The 20,514-nt window shown below is 36.3% G+C and overlaps 2 protein-coding genes across 2 annotated transcripts; one reads left to right on the forward strand and one right to left on the reverse strand.

Annotated features, from left to right (window-relative positions):
* Nucleotides 1-4,295: 4,295 nt before the first annotated feature.
* On the reverse strand, nucleotides 4,296-7,332 carry LOC145776006 (lysophosphatidic acid phosphatase type 6-like). The gene is made up of 4 exons (XM_082587416.1): nucleotides 6,928-7,332; nucleotides 6,106-6,260; nucleotides 5,195-5,379; nucleotides 4,296-4,921 (listed from the first exon to the last, which is right to left on the reverse strand). The coding sequence occupies exons 1-4, from the start codon at nucleotides 7,307-7,309 to the stop codon at nucleotides 4,519-4,521; spliced, it is 1,125 nt and encodes a 374-aa protein (XP_082443542.1). The 5' UTR covers nucleotides 7,310-7,332; the 3' UTR covers nucleotides 4,296-4,518.
* A 4,646-nt stretch (nucleotides 7,333-11,978) lies between these two features.
* On the forward strand, nucleotides 11,979-20,482 carry LOC145775367 (uncharacterized). Its single transcript, XM_082586654.1, has 8 exons — nucleotides 11,979-12,070; nucleotides 12,642-12,868; nucleotides 13,841-13,969; nucleotides 15,810-15,866; nucleotides 16,588-16,704; nucleotides 16,819-16,944; nucleotides 17,794-17,884; nucleotides 18,822-20,482. The coding sequence occupies exons 2-8, from the start codon at nucleotides 12,773-12,775 to the stop codon at nucleotides 18,881-18,883; spliced, it is 678 nt and encodes a 225-aa protein (XP_082442780.1). The 5' UTR covers nucleotides 11,979-12,070; nucleotides 12,642-12,772; the 3' UTR covers nucleotides 18,884-20,482.
* The last annotated feature ends 32 nt before the right edge of the window (nucleotides 20,483-20,514 follow it).

Here is a 20,514-nt window from a genome sequence, read left to right on the forward strand (position 1 = left end):
CTCCTTTCAATAGATTTTAAACGTCTGACTAATAAAATCGTGACATTCGGTTAATATTTTCCCTTTTAAGTTATAAAAATAATGTAAAAAGATGGCGGGAACATTTAAAAAGATGGTGGGGTCACGTCTCCGCTGTCCTATAAGGATCGGCGCCCAGTGGTGCCGAAGTAGGGGGGATGGGGGGATATATCCCCCCTAATATTTTGGCAGCACCCCCCCCCCAATAATTTGGAAAAAATTATTTGCTATAAAGTTGTACTTCGATTTAGTTGTTTCCAAGCATCTCAAATTGCTGTTGTTTTTAATTGTGCACTTTGCAGACAATTCAAAAAGCAAACTGCGACCATTAGGCCTACACCCAACGGCGAGATGATTGTGCAGGGTGACACCGATACAGTCAACTATCATGTCATCGCGAAACTTTTGTCAAAAATTATTGCTTCTGGTCTGTACTGTCTACCCTAGAAGCAAAAATAAAAGCACAAGGAATTTTAACAAGCTTAGTTAAAGCTGAAACATATTTGGGACTTGTGCTGATTTTGAAGCCTTAGGCACTTATGCAGCAATTTAGTATCACGCTGCAAGGAGAAAAACTTGACAATGACTCTTGTGAAGAGCTGTTTCAGATCCTGAAAATCACTCTAGAGCAGGGGTGGGGAACCTGCGGCCCGCGGGCCAAATGCGGCCCGCGTGACTGTTCCATGTGGCCCGCGTTAAAATTGGGCTCCTTGTTTGCAAAAGTGAAATCATTTGAAGCTAAACTACATCTGTAGAAAGTACAACTTGAAAACAATAATACCGCACATTTCCCTACCTTGCAAGAGCAAAAGCCTTTTACAACAACCAAATATGCCCATGTGTGTGTCAATCTTATGGAGACATTTAATACAAGATTTTTGGACATAAAAAGTAAAGAAATGGAGTTAGATATTTTTGCCTCTTCTTTCAATGTGATTGCAACTGATGTTCCTAGTAACTTCCAACATGAAATAGTAGAGCTCCAGAATGACTGTACGTTGAAAGCGATGTACCAAAACGTTCCACTGCTCAACTTTTATCAACGCTACATAAATGCTGATGACTTTCCAGTCATGCGGAAACATGTTTTGAAATATGTGTCTCTGTTTGGAAGCACCTACCGTTGCGAGCAGTTTTTTTCCAAATTGAATCTAACAAAAGTCGGCTTCGCTCCAGATTGACTGATAAAAACCTGGAGATACAGTTAAGAGTTGCAGCATCTTCCGTGTCAGCAGACATCACACGACTCACCAAAAATAAAAGCTTTCAGCCCTTCCACTAGCTGTGAAAGTGAAATAAATCATTGTCTACTTCGCTACATTTTTTATCTGTAAATAAATTTCGAATTTTTTAGTGGCCCGCCAATGTTATTTCTCATTTTATGTGGCCCGCAATACTAAAAAGGTTCCCCACCCCTGCTCTAGAGAAATATCGTGATTTGGAGTTTGAGAACAATTACAAAAATGCAGTTTCACTTCCGTAAAAATTTGCTGCTAATTTTATCACGCCTTTGCAAGCACCACACAAAGAAGAGTCCCTGGAAGATTGAGGGGAGGCTCGATAGCAGCTGCTGCAGACACTCAGTTGCATTATGAAATACTTTACAATCAGTTCATGGACAGAGTTATCTCTGAACTGACCGAACGGTTTAAAATTAGCCTGAATTCCGATTCGGCAAAGTATAAGGAACTTGCACGAATTTTCAAGGCTGGCTTAGTTCCTAAAATGGTCAAAAATTATCCAGAGCTGAAAAGGCAATCGATGAGTTATCAAATTGATTCATTTAGAAAGGCAACAGGAGCAAAATCGCTATAGGCCTACAATGCTAAAAAAAGCTTACCAGGCTTTGTCCGAGTTGGAAAAACCTCTCTATTCTCAAATACTCCAGATCAAAATATTCTTAATGACATCAGCATAAATAACATTGCTAATGACTTTTCAATGCGCACTGCCGTAACACGCAGTACTATGTTTGGTTGTAACAAGTTCTTGTGATGTGTTTAAAAGTTATTAATTTGTCATAAATTTGCAGATGTTCTTCTGTAGCTTCGATTGTTTTCAGTCTCCTGACTAGTGACTTTGTGCTATAGTGCACTAAGTCACTTAAGTGTAGTGATTCTAGTGGAGAGGACAAGAAGAAAAGTATAGCCTAACTTCTGTTTTTTTTTTTTTTGGAAAAACTAAGTAACTTATTCATTGGAAGGTCATAGGTTCAAATCCCGCTGGAGGTACCAATTTTTCTTTGCTTGTTTCTTAATCTTGCAGAAGTCATTCACAAGAGCACTGGTAGCACTTTTATCTCCATGATTTCTTATCTGTATATTATTCTGTTACTGTTAGCAGCTAATTTACGAAGGTCCGTCGTTGTTTAATAAACTGAATACCGGTAGCCTACCACTAAAATTGTGTATAAAAATATGCATCCCCCCAATGTTCAAAATCGTCTAAAATTTGATAAAATGTTGATTTATTCCCCCCAATCCTCAACTAACTTCGGCACCACTGTCGGCGCCCATGCTATCGACGCTACTGGTTGTAGCAGATTGGTAAGCATCCCTTAATAGTAAGCGCTCGGCAGTATCTTGGACAAAACTTATCATGGCATGCCTTAAGATGAGCTGAGATTGGATCTCTGGCCCTCTTGTCCTTGCAACCTAAATCTTTACCCACTTTGCGTTGGTGTGTAACTTGACGACCAACGTATGGAAGGTAAGCTATATTGGTAGCTTGAAGGCTATCCTTTTACCACACAAGCTTTTTCGATGCTTTTTAGGGCTAGTCTATGTCAGCAAACTGCTGAAAAGCAACCAAACTTTAATATCATCATCAAGACATAGGCTACGTTCTTACCAGGGACGTAACCAGCACAAATTTTGAGGGAGAGAGGCAAAGCAATATTATTGCGCATGTCGGTGAGCGTGGAAACAAATCGACGAAGACGAATTAAGCACCCGGAAGGGGGTCTGGAAGGCTTTCCTCAGAAAATTTTGAAAAAAATACCTCAAAATTGTGCATTTTGAGAATACTTTCTTCCTAAATCAATAGTAAAATTCTGTCCAAAGATGCTGTAGGCCTAACACAGGTTGAAATGTTTATTTAAAATATTTCCGGAGAGAAGCAAAACGTTTATATTATGAAAAAAACTGATAGCAAGCACAAAATAATAATGATAATAATAAATCGGTGTTCAACTCTTTGTGAAAAAAAAACTTACAAACACACAATAATAATGATTCGGTGGTCAGTTCGCCTCATGCAGCTTACTTTTATAAGCTAAAATGTTATTGTGATGACGCCGCACATGCTCCAAAGGGAAGTTGTGCTGCGCAGTAACCCTCGCTTCACTGGGTGCAAAAGTTGTTGAGTTATTTAGAATGACAACGGAGCATAGTAGGCAATGGGCTGTGTTAAAGGGCTTTTGAGAGGAAAATTTGGGCATGGTTACGATAAGAGAGTAGAGACCCAAGACTAGGAAACAGGCCTACGAAATTTCAAAAAAGCAAGACATTGCTTCAGTGAAGGGAAAATTACTAGATACCTAACTTAAAACAATGAAAACTGTCAATACTACAAAAAGTGCTCAATGCTAAGCAAAAAAGCAAAGCAGAGCGAATTAAATCAAATATAATTATTACTATATTTGATTTAGATAGTAACTTATGTTCATCAAGGAAAGAAATAGTTTTTCCAAATGAGAATTCGGAATGAATGCAAGCGCATTACATCATAACACGACTCCAAAGATTAAGCAAACTCGTCTTTTGGTTGCCAAGGCCTCTAGAAGAATAATTAGTACTTCCATAACCATCTCAGGCCAGGGTTCAAAAATACCCCTATCAAAATTGGATCAATTACATAGCTTTCAAGCCTGAAAGTTCAATTACGTTATAGTTGTTCTGAAATTTTTAAATGCAATTAACTTACTTCCAAATATAATCAATTAGGCTACCGGTACACATTTCAATTGCAAAAATTAAAAATTTTAATATTTTTGTGTAGCCTATCACTGATTTTTTTATAGTTTGATAATACCAAAGAAAGTAGAATTGCGTTACATTAATATTCATATTCAAATACGCTGTTACAATTGCAATTGATCCAACTCTGATCCCTACCATGGCTAATGATTAGACACCTTGCTACGTCGTCGAAAGTCAAAGTCACGAGTTGCTTACCATTTGAACTGAACATAATATCGTTTATTGCTGTTTCTTTTAAGTTAGTCTTACTGTGCTGAAATTTAGTAACTCAAAATGTTTGTCAACCTCTGCTTGTCAATTGAGAATTTTATTCAATGAATGACCAAAAATTGCTTGCTTGGGAGTCGTAAAATGCGATAGAATGCTATTGCAGCAATGGATATGAACTGAGTCGCTCAAAAAAAAAGGACCAACCATAGACAGAAATGGATTAATCTATACGAGAAAAGTGCGTAGTTAGGCTAAGCAGCTTCTTAATTAATAACCATGTGTAGACTAAGGCTAATCTCGGGCTAATCTTTCACATTTTACTTTGTACCTCCGCTAATTTCTTACTGTGAGATTCACACAACAACTTGTGTTCATTTCTCGTGAGTCGGTACTTTGACACTAAATCAACAAAAGTGCTTAATTTACACATTTGTTGGTGCGTTTCAATGATGTTCAGCTCTTTGTCGTTGAAGAACAGTTTAACAAACATCTTCTTTTCTTCTGTGTCTTCACGAATTTCCAGTCTAACACAAGAACTTGTCGGCGGGATGTCCACTATTTGCTGACCAATGGCGTGTAAAAAACAAAGGAGTGTGCCATCGTGACCAGAAAATAGAAAAAGCTTTGGATTGCTTTTTCCAGTAGAAAGTTCTTCTGTTTTTCTTAAAATAAAATCAATCAGCATTCCGCTCGAAAATCGAAGAACGTTGAACCTGAAAATTTTAACAAAAAATGGGTAACTACATTTTCTTTTGAATATTGCAAACACATTTAATCTGAGAAGATACATAAAAAAGATGTATTTCATGGCACATCAAACACCTTGCCTTGAATCTCAACAAAAACGTTTTAGGCTTTCAATCGGTTTTTCAAATAAAGCGTTTAATCGTTAGACTTTTACAGACAGCCTTTCCATGTGCAAATCGGAGTTAGGCTATAGGACTTCTAGATTTGAGTTATAGTGCAAAAATTGCAATAACTGTTACCTGTATTCTTCTGTTCCCAACACTCTAGCAATAAACCATTTATAGCCCCAAGCAGAAATAAGGTTCCACAAGTAATTGGACATTTTTGGAAATAAGCCCAATTCCTTCATTGTGATCAAGTTGTCCCAAAGAGCAGATACATTAAGGTTGTTGTTTGTTTTCACTTTTTCATCAATTTTAAGAATCTTAAAGCAAAATTTAAATATCAACACAACAATGACACAAAGCGAAGCAGATTAAACTGTCGGTCTGTATTCTATCGAATACAGCAGGAAAATCGCAAAGGTTGAAATTTAGACTATCTCTTGTAGCCTACATGATAAAATAGGCTACTTATAAATAAAAACCTCTCATGTTAGCCTGCAAGAAAATGATTCCTAAAAATCAAATAAGTTTGTTTCAGAAACAGGTATGACTTTGTTGATAAAGCTTTGTAAGTGTAAAGGGAGCTTTGTCAGCCATCTTAATCTAATAAATAAGTTCATTGATTGATTGATTGAATTTTTATGCTCGGACTGGGAAAGTTTCTTGTAGAGCTTAATCCTGGCAGTTTCGCATACTTGTAGAGGGTTTGAATCACTGACGCAGGCCCGGTCACCGAGATTGACAGAGTGAAGTTTTCGATTGTTGAAGTCTTGTTGCCGGGGAATTATTCCACCCGTTAGATGCCGCTGAATAGCCAGCAGTCCTTAACTTGCGTTGCTCAAGCGCACACCCCGAGAGAACACACATGATGTTGCCTATGAGTGTTAACTCATGAGTTTTATTGCTTTGATTTTATTTCGTTTTCCTAAAATCAATGAATTTACGAAATCCCATCATACTTTTTACAGACTGTCAAGAAGTTTTTGATGTCAGGTTAGGAAACATTGATAGGCCTATCATCTATGTCAACGATATACAATACATACCGCATCTTGCAAACCAGGAATTATTTGCGGGTTACTGACGATACTCTTAGCCAAAAACTCCGTGTATGGATTGTAAGGTAAAATTACATTCTCTGTTGTGTCCGAAACATAAATTGGCACCTTGAGTTTGCTGTTGGCATTGTTTGGATACAAACCTAAAAAGTTGGCATGGTATTTACTGCGAATCTGCTTTATTTCATTAAGCTACGCTTTACCAATTAGCCTAAGTTGCAATAAATATTTTATAGCCTACCGACGGATAGTTTGTGGTTTGTGCTAAACAAATTGGGGAACAACAATAAAAATATCATTTTTGGAAATGTGTGTTTTATAGGTAGCCTATTGTATTTGAAACCGTGTGAGAAATTTTTAACAAATTTTGTTGTTCCTTAAATACCTAAAAACGTGTTTTCTTGATCCAAAAAACTTATTTATTTGTAGACCTAAACAATGCTGATTACCATTCTCAACAACTGGTCATAGCCTAGTTTGCAGTCGCCAGAAGAACGCGAGATATTATTTTATAATTACGTCCCTGGTGAACATTGAACAGTCTTATTTTTTTAACCGCATTGTTGGTTGTTGATGCTGTCCTGAACTAGAGAGAAAATATTATAACATGTGATCATGGGACCTAAGATCTACATTTCGAATATTTCCTTGGTATAATTTAGGCTACTGATCTACAAACGAGAAAATAGACTACATTTAAGTGCGCTGATCCCGACAATTGACTGCATAATATTTTACGTCATTAGACACGTTTATACGCATTACGGTCGACTATGGCAGAATTTTTGTTTTGCCAATGTCACAAGTTACCTGATAAAATGCATCGAGTAGACTCAACGGTTCTCCTTTTCTTGCTTGATTGCAAAAGTATTTCTTTTTTGTCGTACACTTGACTTAAAAACTTTTCTTTCTCAATGTAGATTTCTCGCAGGTTTTTCCCAAGGCAATGTTGGTCAGATGCGCCCTTTGCTACAAGTTCTCCTGGAAGGCATTTTCCTCCTTTCAAGCAAGAATTCGGAGTGGGTGGCTTATTCATCCAATCGTCATCGTTGTCACTACTACTGTCTTTTACTTCTATCGGAAAGAATGTGTGAGAAGGATGCTTCATCAAGTTACTATTAAACTCAACACCCATGCAAAGGTTCGGATGGCAGGGTGTCCTGCTCCCATGACGTGTTAGGACAAAAACCATACGCAGTTGCGTTGCACTCGTGACGTGAATTCTTTTTCCCATTTTACAATGCAAATTTGGTTGTAGTCTATTGTTTGCCAAAAAACATAAAGCTACACAAGTGACCTAAAATAACAAATTCATAATAAATACAATATTTCTAATATATTGGTAGCCTTAAAAAGGCATACCCCAACCGATCTAAAACAATCATGATCTCTATCATACAAAACCAATAAAACTGAAAGTGATTACCTTCTCTCGACAGACCTAACGGGTTACTTAGCCTACTTGTAAAATTAAATATTGTTTAAGATACAAGCTTAAATTCCTTGAAACCTACACTTCAACTATTTTTAGAGTTTCAAGTAGGCTACTTCTATAATCTACATATTCTTGCAGAAAAAGTAGGCAAAGAGCTGAGTAGTAGTAGAATATTTTCGACCCGAATAGCTTACATAATGTATACGTAACAACCAATGCCCAACATACTTTAAAACACAACAGATTTCAAACGTATTGTGTAGACAATCACCAACTGGTAAGCTACCGAGCGTCTGTTGTTACCAGTTTTTACAGAGAGATTATATAATATGATATAATACAGTTAAAATTAAGCTTGTATAGTTTTTATCTTGTTTTAACAACTGTGATTGACAAACAGCTTACTGACAGTCCACATCAGAAGCAAAAAAATCTAAAAACTGGTTAGTGGCCACTCGCACTCGCTGTAACGACTTCAATAGGTCTAATGCACTGAGTTCGTTTCGTTTTGTTTGGTAACATATAATCAGGAAGTTATGACGCTGTCAAAAGCACTTCTCAGACAGTAAAATTCGTGATTTTTGCATTGATTCAACGTCTGCAGACGTTGAATCAATGTAAAAATGACGGATGTTGCTGTCTGGGTTCTTCATGTCATCAGTAGACTTGTCCGATCGGTTAGAAACCCTACAGCAGTGTTTTTCAAACGTTTTAGTGACATAAAACACTTTTCTTCGTATTGAAAAAATCAGAAAAATTTTAACTGCGTTGTAGCAAAACAAGAAAATCAATCAAGGTTTTTATATTTTTCAGTGATTTATCTTTGGTTTTTTTGCTGCTAGCCTACTGCGAAGTGTGAACCGTAAAGTAGTCGTCTACAAGAATGCCAACTAAACTGACACAGAAGTATAGCACTAAATGCAACAAATATGGATTTTGGTATAACTATAAAGTAACAGAGCGTTATTACGATGGCAATGGTGTGTCAAGTGATTGTCAAGAGTTTTTGTTAATCCTCTGAAAGCTTTCTAGAAAAGTGATCTATACCCCTGTACTACAGGTCTAAAGGAGGCCACAGTGACATGTTTTTATTAATCTTTCTCTAAATGTTTTTGCTGTAGAAAAATACTTTACTGCATTTAGTACGATTTATTTCTGCTGCTTTTAAAACAACTCTATTCTGACACACTAACTAAACATAGCCGACGTAGCAAGATATAATATGTAATTCTAACCATCCCAGTTGTTTATTTTAATATAAGCCTAAGTGCCTTTGGCTATTTTAGCATTGAAAAGTTATGTAACTTTTTATGTAACAGTTCTTATGAATTAATAATTATATTACGTAAACGTTTTATTTATTTATTTTTAATTAATCATTTTATTTCTAAATTTAGAAAGCTAGAAGTTATGCATGGTTGTGTTAAAAGTCAGCCTATAGTCAGGTGAGAGGCTATTGCTTGACTTTCTCCGCTTATGCCTTACGGCTACTTTTTTATTCTAATAAAAACCTTTCCACAGCTGCCAGGTACTTGGCCTCTGATTGAAAAAATGCAAATTTTATTTGAGAGAATACTAAAATCTGCAGATTTTGCAGCACAAAGTTGTACATGAACTTACATACTGTATAACATGTATGAACCGCCAAGCTATATGAACTTTGTAGCAGTCGTCGAAAATTCCAAACATGTAATCCCAAAATTTTTTTGCAGTTTTCTTTTATACTACAAACTGTGTGAGCTAGTGCGGAGCGTAAAATATCTTTTAATTTAGCTTTTTCAAACAGACTCAATTCAGCCCATTCAAACAGACTGGAACGACATGATTTTGTGAGAAGAGTATCAGGATAATAACGCTACTGCCATATATGCCTAATTGTCTAACTTTGTCTAATCACAACTACGCCTCATTCATCCTAGTGGTTTAAACGAAAACGTGTTGTGTTTGCTAACAAGAACTAAATAAAAATATTGGTGGGCCAACAAAAAGAACAAAATAATGGCTTGCAAATGCTTGAAATAGTTCCAAAGCAAACATCGACTCATTAGGACGGTAAAGGGATGCACATCCCACCTCGCAGCTCAAACGAAGTCGCCAACAAAACAACATTTTTTTATCGAAAGTTTTTCATCTAAGAAAATACCTGATGAAAAAAATATGAATAAACATTTGACAAACAGTGCAACGCTGCACTTCTTGCAAAGAAAAGTTCTACTCCACTTAAGCATTAGGCTAAATACGAAAACCGTTTTGCCCTTACTTTCAGCCGTTTTTCACAGCCATAAGATGAATCAGTTACCATTTGTTGTACAGAAATACGCTAATTGAAGAGTTCAGAACTTGAACAAATAAAATACTATGGTGAATAGTCATTACTCTCTAGCAATATAGCCTCTTAATTTTGTTTTGTGTTTCGGCGTGTGAGATGTGGGCTATCGGGATTGTGGCATCGGCGAAAAATATATGACTCCAACTACTTGATTTTAGCCTAAGTGTCAGACTTCGACTCCGGCACCAGAGACGTCAAATTTTTTTAGAGTTGCTGGATTCCTTCAATTTTTAATTATGATAATATAATATTAAGACAATAACTTGAATACTGTAGGCTACTTTTGAAGGTTCTCGGAAGACAAAACATTTTTCATTAAAAAAGAATTACAAGTCCTCCAAAAAAAGTACGCGACCTTAAAGAAATGGAGTTTTGGTTGTAGGTGTTACCGTTATTTACTTTTGTGTAAGCAGTTTAAAATTCAATAGCCTAATTATAAAGCCGTGAGCTAAAAACCTATAGAAAGCGTAAAGCTAAAAAGGTGTTCAGGGCAAGCCAACTTTTTTTTTGAAATATTTAGTATTTAGTTTTGATATATCAATTAATTAACCTATTGTGACCGACAATTTGTTTTAAATTGAATAATCGTAGCTTTAAACATGACCTAAGTGTTGTACACTTTCAAATTTGAAGTACCGTAACCAATTTGTATTTTTATTTTATCAACCGCCCCTCTCTCCCTACACCCCTGTATCCTATAACCATGGTTCTGAAAAAACATGCCCTGAAAAACAGGCATGTTTTTCAGAGCCTTGTGATAAACCAAGCCTGCAGTAGGCTATTATATTACAGTAATAAATAATCCAATTTGTGCCCTGCTAAATACTGATGTCTAAGATCAAAATTTTAAGATGTTGCTTGTAAATTATTGTACAAGGAAGATTGAGATGTTTGTAATCATTTCCTTGTACGGTACGTGCATTTTTCCTCACTTTGTTCTTTTTATCATGTATTTCCATATGGATGTGTAACATGCAGTGGCGTAGCCAGAAATTTAAAAAAGGGGGGTTTTTGACGGCCGGCGAACGAAGCCCGACGGCGTGTTCGCCTAAGACTACACCCAGCGGCGGAGGCCCTCCTCCAGAAAAATTTGAAAAATTACTTTGAATTTGGTGCATTCTGAGAGCATTTTCAACAAAAATGTGAGTATGAATATTCCTGTACAATGGTGCTGTCCGGTGGCATAGCAAAAGGATAAGATCATGTTTTCTTCGGCATATTTCGGAAATAAAGCTAAGTCTATGTTTTCTTGTTGCTAATTCCTGGCTGAGATATTTGAACGTTTGGTATTGGGAAAACTCGCTCTTTTAATGCAGTTTCGCAGTTTCGTTTAAAATTAGGAAAACTTTGCTTTACAGACATAAAGAGACTGAAAGCATCATTCTCAATATCGTGACGTCACATGCGTGCCAAAGGGGGGGGAGTTGAAATGCACATGTTGATATGCACACATGTTACGCCACTGGTAACATGTGTGCATATCTGAAGCAAATAAACAAATCAATAAATAGTAGGCTATCTATTGTTTAGCACATAATCAAATTGATATTTTTATAATTATTATTATTATTTATTTGCGTCAGACAAAGCTGTCCATATCCAAAACAACGAAATAATACACAAACTGCAAATGCACAAAGGTCACAGTGAGCACAAATGCACAAAGGTCCACTTTGGATGTCGTCAGTTTAAAGCTCACTAAATATCTAACTTACTGTTACAAATTAACATACAATGAGGTTTGGCGTTGGATACAATAATCTAGAACTAATGATGATGATTATGTGCCTGATCTGATACAGACGTCTAGAACTAATAATTTTCCCATTTTGAATTTATTTTATTGGTCATTTCTATATTTTGAGAAACGCGAAAGCCAACAAAGTGGGGTATTCATTATTTTCTTGTCAATTGCAGCATCAGGTGCAAAGAGGATAAGCCGTTTGATTGAGCTGCAACCGTTCCCTTTTTCTTTTTTATATTTTTGCTATTCTCATCGCTTTCGTTTCATTTCTGGTTTCATGGGCGATAAACGATCAACTAGTTCAAGTTATTCAGCCTTTTTTGCATAAAAGGCGAATACTGAATAGGACCCATCAAAAGTGTAGATGTGTCAGCTCAGTCAAAACATGCTTGGATAAAAGTTTAGTTTCACTACAGAAATGATAAATCACTTCTCAACAAGCGGGGTACGTGAAGACAGTTTTATGATAGTTGAACTTTCAGAGGCGAGTTGCGGTTGCTTTTGGTAAAGTCATTTCAACATTTTTCGATAATACTTCAGCAATTTTCGTTTATTTTACCCATCAGTTGGATGTGATAATCTGCTGACGATTTGAAAATCAGCATCAGCAAAACTTCCCTCTAACGGCAGCGAGTAGCCGAGTACCATAAAAGATTACAACTATGCACCCAAAATAAGAAAGTTTGATAATTTTCCCTTATAATAACGTGCGTATTACCTACCAGCTTATTCTTGCGGTCTAGGCTAACTTATTTAATAAACTGCAGTAGGTGTATTTACTTCACTAACCAGCAACTTTAGTACCTTACCGTACCTCTATTGCCTCTATTACCGTAACCATTGCTATGCTGTAGCAGCCTACTCTTTGATGGCCTGGGTTAGTCAGAATTGTGAAGAAACGAACATGAACTGTGCGAAGCAATTTGTCTTTCAGTCTGTAGTCTAATGACTGTAAAAGTTTCTGTTGAGATTAGTCTTACTGAAAACGATTTCAGTAGCGGTTCTGTGCTTTTTAGATTCATAGGATTTTTTCAAACTCTTCATCCTGCTCTTCATAAACCGATATAGAACTAACAACAGTTGAGAACTTCAACAAAGTGGGCTGAATAAGTGAATATTAAGCACCTGTGGTGTGCACCCACGCGTAATGGCCGAACCAGTTTTACATGATGTGACCTGTCCACCACGCGACCATTTAGTTCAACCTGAACCTGATGAAAGGAATCAGCTTCGTAAGCTAGCAGTAAGTTAACAATAGTTTTTCCTAGTTGTAGGCGTATACAGTATTTCATCAATTTATCGATAAACTCAAGATTGTCGGTATTCGGTAACAAAACAACAACCCAAGGAATGTAATGATGCTTAAACTACAAGCTTTCTTTTGGTTGTCGTATTGGTGTGTGTTCATGATAATAGATAAACTTCTATACAGTGTAGGCTATGTGTATTTGTATTCACACCTAAATTGTGAAAAGTTAATTGACCTTGAACATAGTGACTTCTCATGACTCATTTGAGGCATTGTTTGACTTGTCGCACTTGTTAGGCTTGTCTGCCAATGCAAACAATAGCTCACATTTATGTGTCCACCCGCAGATAAATAGGAGTATACTGTAACAGCGTTCGGCCCAAGCTAGCAACGAAAATGCTATTTGGCAAAAAGGCTACGTTTAGTTCACCTTTCAAAATGCAACGTCCACTAATTTTGAGCTTGTAATTTCAGTTGTACAAAAGCTCTATCTCTACGTCAAACAAACAAGACTTAATATTTTAATCGTGTTGTAACAGTCAGTGCTGTTTGAGCACCATCTCGCCATTCGAAATCCACTGGTGGGCTCCTACTTTTTGGTGACGGCGCTTAAACTGTTTTGCAATGGTATTTTTCAAATTATGGGTCTGTTCAAAAAATCTCACTTCCCTCAATTTGTAAAGAATAAACTATTTAAAAAGGCTTTGCTTGACCCTGGTTACAGTGATCGCAGTCAGTGACGTGACTACAAATTTGTAGTACGATACAGGGAACAAATGAAGTTGAAATGGTTCAAATGCCCACATTTCGATGCAAATTGTGTGCTTTTGTCGCGAGATACAAATATTTTTTTTAACGACAGAAAATGTATTTCGAACACTCTTACAGCTTTAGAGATGGTAGAGTCCTCTCCTGTCAACCGTGCGGTTGTACCTTCAGTCACAATATGGTGGTATTCATTTTCAGATCTCCCATATATCTCTGGGCTTGATATCAATTGCTTTTGGATTGGTCTCAATTGGCATTTCAACTTCGAACCACTTCCTTTCTTACGGGTACACATTCTCCGCACCTGGAACTTGGTGTGGATTTGTGGTAAGCAATGACCCACGAGTCAAGGAATAAATAATGCTTTTGCATTGTTCTTCTGTAATCCTACTTCCATCACAAAGCAACTAAATTATATAATGCATGAGCTGAAGTTGACATAAAGGTTAGCTTGTTTGTTCATGGCAAATACTCTTTGTGGCTCCCTGTCGATGATTTACAAATCAATAATAGATTATTTTTATATTCGTTCAATACGGATTTCTTGTTTTCGAAATGGTGCAAGCATATTAACCCAGCCTACGTCAATAGCATCATAAACCATTTGCAAAAGTTATCTATGTACTGTAAGTTCAGAATATGACGTTCTGTTGTTGCATTCTGCTATGAAACATATCAATGGAAGAACTGTGCAGTGGATGATCCAGGAGAAGGGGCGATTGGGGCGATCGCTCTCCTTTAAAAAACACAGAAGAGTAACTTCTTATATGCGCATCATTCTGTTTTGTATGAAATCGCTTTCCTAATGCTACTTTCTGGATCCGTCCTTGGTACTGTCATGGCCACCTGGTACTGTGCAATAGACTACGTTTCTCTAGCAAAAGCATTTCGACCAACATAAATAGCCTACAAGTAGGCTAATATAATAGTGTAAGCCTATAGTATTTTTTTCTGTTGACGGGCCTACCATATCACATAGCCTGGCTATATGCATAAGCAGCAACAAAATTGAAAGACAAAACAGTTCTATGACTGATTACGTTGCGCATGAGCTTAGATTTTTTCGAGTCACAACTTGAACTTTTACACAAATAAGACAACAGGTCAACCAAAGTCAAGTTCATCATTCCTATCAAATTGAATGCATGTTAAATTGTGTGTTGTGCTGTCATTTTAGGTTTGTTTCGCATGTGCATTTTTTATGTATCTACTACTGCATAGTACACCGATGCTTGACATTGGTGTTCTTGATGCTGGACTGTCAAGCATTTAAGAAGCAAAAGAGTAACGGAAGAATGTGATATGTGGAAGCAAATGACAGCCAATCTTGGATCGGAGACGGCACGTGATGATGTTGATGATGATAGTAGGCTACACCACAAACACTGGATTATTAGAAATGGACCTTGCGCACTGGCCTACAGCAGCTTGTGCTACTTAGTGTTGGAGATTGACTCCCCGTGTTAACATCCCATTTCAAAGAATTAAAATTCACCCTTTCTCTCATGTGCATGCAAACACGTGCAACTTGCAGTTTTCACTAAATTTTAAACGGCAAGCTTCTATTGCTGCAAATGACAACTTAGTGAGTAATCTCTCTGAACACCTTCCAGTAATTTCCTTGAAACACGCTTAAATTAAAACAGTAAACAAAGATCATGCATTTTATGACCGTGATTTACAGTAAGCTACATAAGTGAAGTCATGCTTATGAATTATAGATCAAAGAATTAGACCAAAAGCAATAGGCTTACTAGTAAACATTATAGCTTTCTGTCAATGCAAGAACGCTTTAAAAACTGTTCTAGGCAGGTTGCCAAAAGCGAACAAGATTTAATTGTTAGTAAGAAAAGGAAATGGTGGAAGTTTCAGAGTCTTTCGATACCCTGGTCATGCAATTAGCCTGTTGTAATTGTAATGATAAACATTTTGCCGTCACTGGAGGATTGACCGCTTTGGAACTATTATAGTAAAGTCTGCACACCTGACTCTATACTTACTTCTAATGTAGCCTACTGCTTGTGTAATGACTAATGAGGAATGTATTTTCCATATTAAACAGCTACCCTTCAACTATTTTTTGGTGTTTTCTGTTGTAAGTTTAACATATATTTGTTGTCTCTCACGCCAATGCATTTTCTCATGTTTATTTATTTTTTGTTTTTAGTTTTTGATTACCGGTATAGTCCTGTACAAATGTATTTCGGGAAGGAAAGGGGCGTATGTAAGTGATACTACTATTTTACTTGCAGAGTTTTAGTTTTCCGTAAACCGTGCTCAGCTAGATATATGTTAAATAGCTTTATTTCTGCCACCATTTTATTGTGGAGATTTGGTGAAGTATATAATAAAAGAAAAAAACTTTGGACTATTTTTCTATTTAATTAAACTTTTAAAGTGTGGTTAAAGGCCATGTTTCAGTGGCATCCTAAATTATTACTATCAACAACGCAGTTGTTTGTAGTTCAAATTGTTGACTGTATGCAAATGCTGATTATAAGAAGTTGACAAGCAAAGGATGTCTTCAAAAACTTATAAAAAAAAATGTTGTAGGCTAGACAATGCTGGTCACGTTACCTTTTTTAATTTTAACGTTGACTTGTGTGTGATGGAAACATCGACAGCTAAGATTGTTTGGAGAATACAGAACGTTCTCTATCATTACTTGTAACTAACTCGTTTGTTGTTACACCCTGCCATCATGGTCGTTTGTTGATTGAAATTTGCCACAAATTAGCAAAAGTGAAAACCTGTTGTCAAAAATAAACGTATTTTTTCAATGTTGTACAATTAGCTTGTGATTTTTAGAAGAAACTTGGCCACTAGGAGAATAGAGAATTTGTATTGTATAAGCATGAAAATGACTCATGTATGTCTGGCTAAACAGAATTTTTTTGTTTATGACTATAGTGCTTCATTTGATTGCTAATTCTGTTTATGCGCAGGTATCAGTGTCTTGGTGGTTGTCAGCATTTAGCACGCTCTTTGCGTGTGTTTTGTTCAGCTTAGAATTGTCAATAGCCGCGACTTATTCTTCTCAGAATTGCTGCTCAAGTTACAAGGTTTGTTGTATAAAACAATTAGTATCAATATAAAAATGCATTACGTACTGCACTTTAATTATTAAATATCAAAATGCATTGTCTCATATTTATATTGTTTTCACTTTTTTACAGGTACTTTTAATCACTTTTCACTCCTTCAATACTGCGTTGGCTTGTTTCGAAATTGCAACCGCTGTTGTCACGTGTGCGCTTTGTTTCAAAGTATTTTGTTGCTTTACTTCAACGTACAAAGCAAAGGTATGATATTTTAGTCAACGAACCAGCCATTGCATTTTCTTCTAAACCTAGATGATTGCTTGAGCTCGTTTAAGTTAATGAAGTCACACTTTTTCTGGGCTTATTATCAATGCCAAAATTTTATTCGTTTCCTCAAGGCCACTTCGAACAACTTTCATGCGTTAAAATGAAGTAAAAAGTTTTCAAAATTTTACCTCATCAAAAATTATTTAATTTTATGTTTATCGAAATTATTCACGAGTTGTGGATATTCTGTTGTTGTTTTTAGCTAAGTCTTTGTTCGAGACTTGTTGAAGTTGGTTACCATCAGTAATAACGCGTAATCAAGCTAGCAATTTGTTGTTGCTGCCTGTTACATAAATAACGTCAAATTGTTTATTGTGATGCACAAACAAAGCCTAACATCATGTTTCTGCAATTACATTAGCATTTTTATAGAACTCCTGACGTCAAAATATGAACAAGATATCAAAGTCTATGTTACTAGCCTTTACTGCAACATATTAAAGCAAAATCTGTAGTAGGCCTACCTCAAAACTTCAAATCATGTAAAGAAATCAATAGATTGAAATAAAGTTAAAGCGAATCAGTCCGATTTGTCAGAGTCACATTTTGGTCAACTGCTCTGCTGCTAGCAGTCTAAACTTTAATTGAAATTTTCTAAAAAAATATAATTTCTTATTTATTACTGCAGGCGACAGCTTGGGTTGTAAACTTTTCAAGCAGCGAAGAGTAGGGAACTTTGATTTTTACAAAATTTTATGGAAACTGTTAGCCACTTGCTAAGTAAATGTTGGTGTGATATCTTGCAATCCAACGAAAATCTATGTTGATGTACGTATTTACCAGATCAACTATATTTCTGGGTCTGATGCTGTCCCATTCTTATGTGATGATAACAACTCAACTGCTCAAGTGGATACTACGAATAACAATATCTGTGAGTAAAAGCTTCCTTTAAATCTTAGATTCCTTTCAGTGGTCGTTCTTACAGCATATTTGTTTGCTGGAAAAATTGAGCGAAAAAGTGATAGTTTTGAAAAACCGAAGTAGGCCTATAGATTGTAGAATATTTTTTTGACATAAAACCAGCTACAGGAGAAATGTATACATCTTGCTCGATATGTGAATAAAATACGTTTACGAATGAAATCTCGTTGAATTAAGGGAAACAAGAAGCGTTTGGGGTAGGCTACGTTCCTATCTGTGGTGTACTGGTGTGACTCCAGACTCATCTCAAGGACGACAACATGGGTTGAAAATGGACCAACTAGCAACATCTGAAACACAACCTTTGTAATTTTTGAGCTGGAGGCAGTTTCTGCATCTTGCTTGCCAGGAATACGATTACTCCATGTCAAGTCAAATCTCGCCTCTGAGGACGCACATTATCGTGGGGTCGAAAAATGTCAAGTAGCCTACAGTTTATTTCCATCCAGAAATAAAAAGAATAACCTTTTAACAGTGATTAAACGTTGAATAAACAAAAGTGTGCGACTATTGCAAGCTGAGTATGGTCTCTTATGGTAACCCAAACGTAAAATACACACCAACACTGTTAAATTTTCGAAAAAAATGCCTGGTTTTATAGTTGATAATTGTGCGTTGAAACGTAGCCTACAATTACATATTTTAAGCTAATTTTATTTTGACGCAATGCTTGCAGTAGAAGTGAATTAGAAATTTGAGACCTTCGTAGCAGGAAAAACAACCACGCTATCACAGTTTAACTGATATACAGTATACTGTGAACTGCATATCCGAGCTGGTAAAAATCAATTGTCTGCAGAGGTTGAAATAATGTGTGAAAAGAACGGATTTGTCCAACTGAGTCCAACTTACCACACACCTAAAATATTCATGCGTTTGAATTTCAGCTAAATGTTCTCCTGTGACGATTGACGACACTCCAAGTGTGGAAGTAAACAACAACTCGTAGCAAAGTTACGTTGATTTAACATCATAACCAAGCAATTCAAAACACATGATCTTTTGGTGTTGGTGGAGAAGATGATAGATTGTGAGGTCTTCGAAACAAACTCATGTGAGCTAATTGGAGGTTTACCCGCCTTTGCAAGAACGCTTGTTTGCTGATGTTTTTTCAGATTTGGTTTTAGTGATCTCTGTCAAGTTTTTACAGGACGTTACAGTTCCTTGAAACAAATCTTAGGCACAGATGTAACAAACCGTATTTCGAGAAAATTTTCCAAATCAACATTTTAGGAGAAAGTTGGTCCGTTTGTATAACTTTTGTGTTACGGTTTCTATGTCATTGTTTGTAATGCTAAAACATATTGGTCACATTAGTGATTGCTTCTCCGATGTTTTGTATTTTCATTGTAATTGTAAAACATCTTCATCCCCGGATTGAGAAAGCTTCTTTGAGAGCTTAATTCTGGCAGTTTCGCATACTTGTAGAAACTTTGAGCCACTGACACAGGCCCAGTCTCCGAGATCGACAGATTGAAGTTTCCGTTTGCTGTGTGCAAACTGTTCCATTCATTAGGTGCCGTTTAACGGTGAGCAGTCCTTGAAATGCGTTGTTCATTGTTCAATCCCACATTCCCAAACGAGCACAGCTTCATTCTGCGGTTTCTTACGCAACGTCCGACGCCTCACCGACTGAGCTATCGATTTTGGTACTAAATACTTATTGGTTGTTCTTACGTCGCTGAAGTTTTTCTTGTCAATACTTTTTTTTATCAGCAGCTGGGTACTTAACGCCTAAACGTATATTTCTCTGTACATTTGTCATTTTTTAAATGTTTGTGTAAGGTTAGCCTACTTGTTATGTATGGTAGGCTAGTAGCATCAAATATCCATATAACTTTTCGTATTTTGAACAAGAGTAAATCAAACGGATTTCTGTAAAAAAAATGGTTGAAGTTGTACTCGGTTGTGCTTTCATGCAGTTGTACTGAATTAGTTTTTGTTGTAGCGCCTAAATGTAGGCATGACTGTGTTCAAGTATTGAGGTATAAGAACAAATATATATAATCTATTGGGCTTTCTCAATAACCGGGAACTTCCAATGTTTGTGATATTGCGTAGCGTATGTTGCTGCCTTGTACTATGCTTAAATGAGATGTTTTGCAAAAACAAAATCCTCAAAGTTGTGCATTCATTTATGATGTTGCATTGATCAAAAATGGTTAAAGTGTTTTTCAATATACTGTGTTGTCTTTATTTGCAATACTTTTGTTGAATTTAGTATTCCAAGATGCGGCAATAGCGTACAAATCGTGATCTGTTTTTTTCTCTATGTCCGTAAATTTTGTAGTGTTTCATTTCAATCAATTGCATTTGTTTTATTGTTTTTGTCTATTTTCAAATACTCTGCCATAGTTATCTTTTTTTCTGCATCAGTTTTGTGTTGTTTTTAATATATCTGACACAGTTTTCGTCGGAGGTGACACAGTAATATCTCAATATGTTGCCTAGTGTGTTAAGCCTTGGCTATACATTGTGCGATATTTTTTATTTCACTAATAGAAGGCTAAAATTCAAAAACATAGATTAATAAAAAATTTTTTTTCGACTTAGCCTGCTGACCAATGTCTTTTACGATTC

This window comes from Aplidium turbinatum, chromosome 8 (genome assembly GCF_918807975.1).
Source record: "Aplidium turbinatum chromosome 8, kaAplTurb1.1, whole genome shotgun sequence".
Lineage (NCBI taxonomy): Eukaryota > Metazoa > Chordata > Ascidiacea > Aplousobranchia > Polyclinidae > Aplidium > Aplidium turbinatum.

What these genes read in the sequence shown, in the direction of transcription:
- LOC145776006 (XM_082587416.1), bottom strand. Translation starts at nt 7,309, where the DNA reads ATGGTTTTTGTCCTAACACGTCATGGGAGCAGGACACCCTGCCATCCG. An exon ending in TACTCGATGCATTTTATCAG is followed by an intron (nt 6,261 to 6,927) that starts GTAACTTGTGAC and finishes CCAACTTTTTAG; the next exon opens with GTTTGTATCCAAACAATGCC. An exon ending in TTCCTGGTTTGCAAGATGCG is followed by an intron (nt 5,380 to 6,105) that starts GTATGTATTGTA and finishes TTTTGCTTTAAG; the next exon opens with ATTCTTAAAATTGATGAAAA.
- LOC145775367 (XM_082586654.1), top strand. Translation starts at nt 12,773, where the DNA reads ATGGCCGAACCAGTTTTACATGATGTGACCTGTCCACCACGCGACCAT. An exon ending in ATTGCTGCTCAAGTTACAAG is followed by an intron (nt 16,705 to 16,818) that starts GTTTGTTGTATA and finishes ACTTTTTTACAG; the next exon opens with GTACTTTTAATCACTTTTCA. An exon ending in CTTCAACGTACAAAGCAAAG is followed by an intron (nt 16,945 to 17,793) that starts GTATGATATTTT and finishes CGTATTTACCAG; the next exon opens with ATCAACTATATTTCTGGGTC.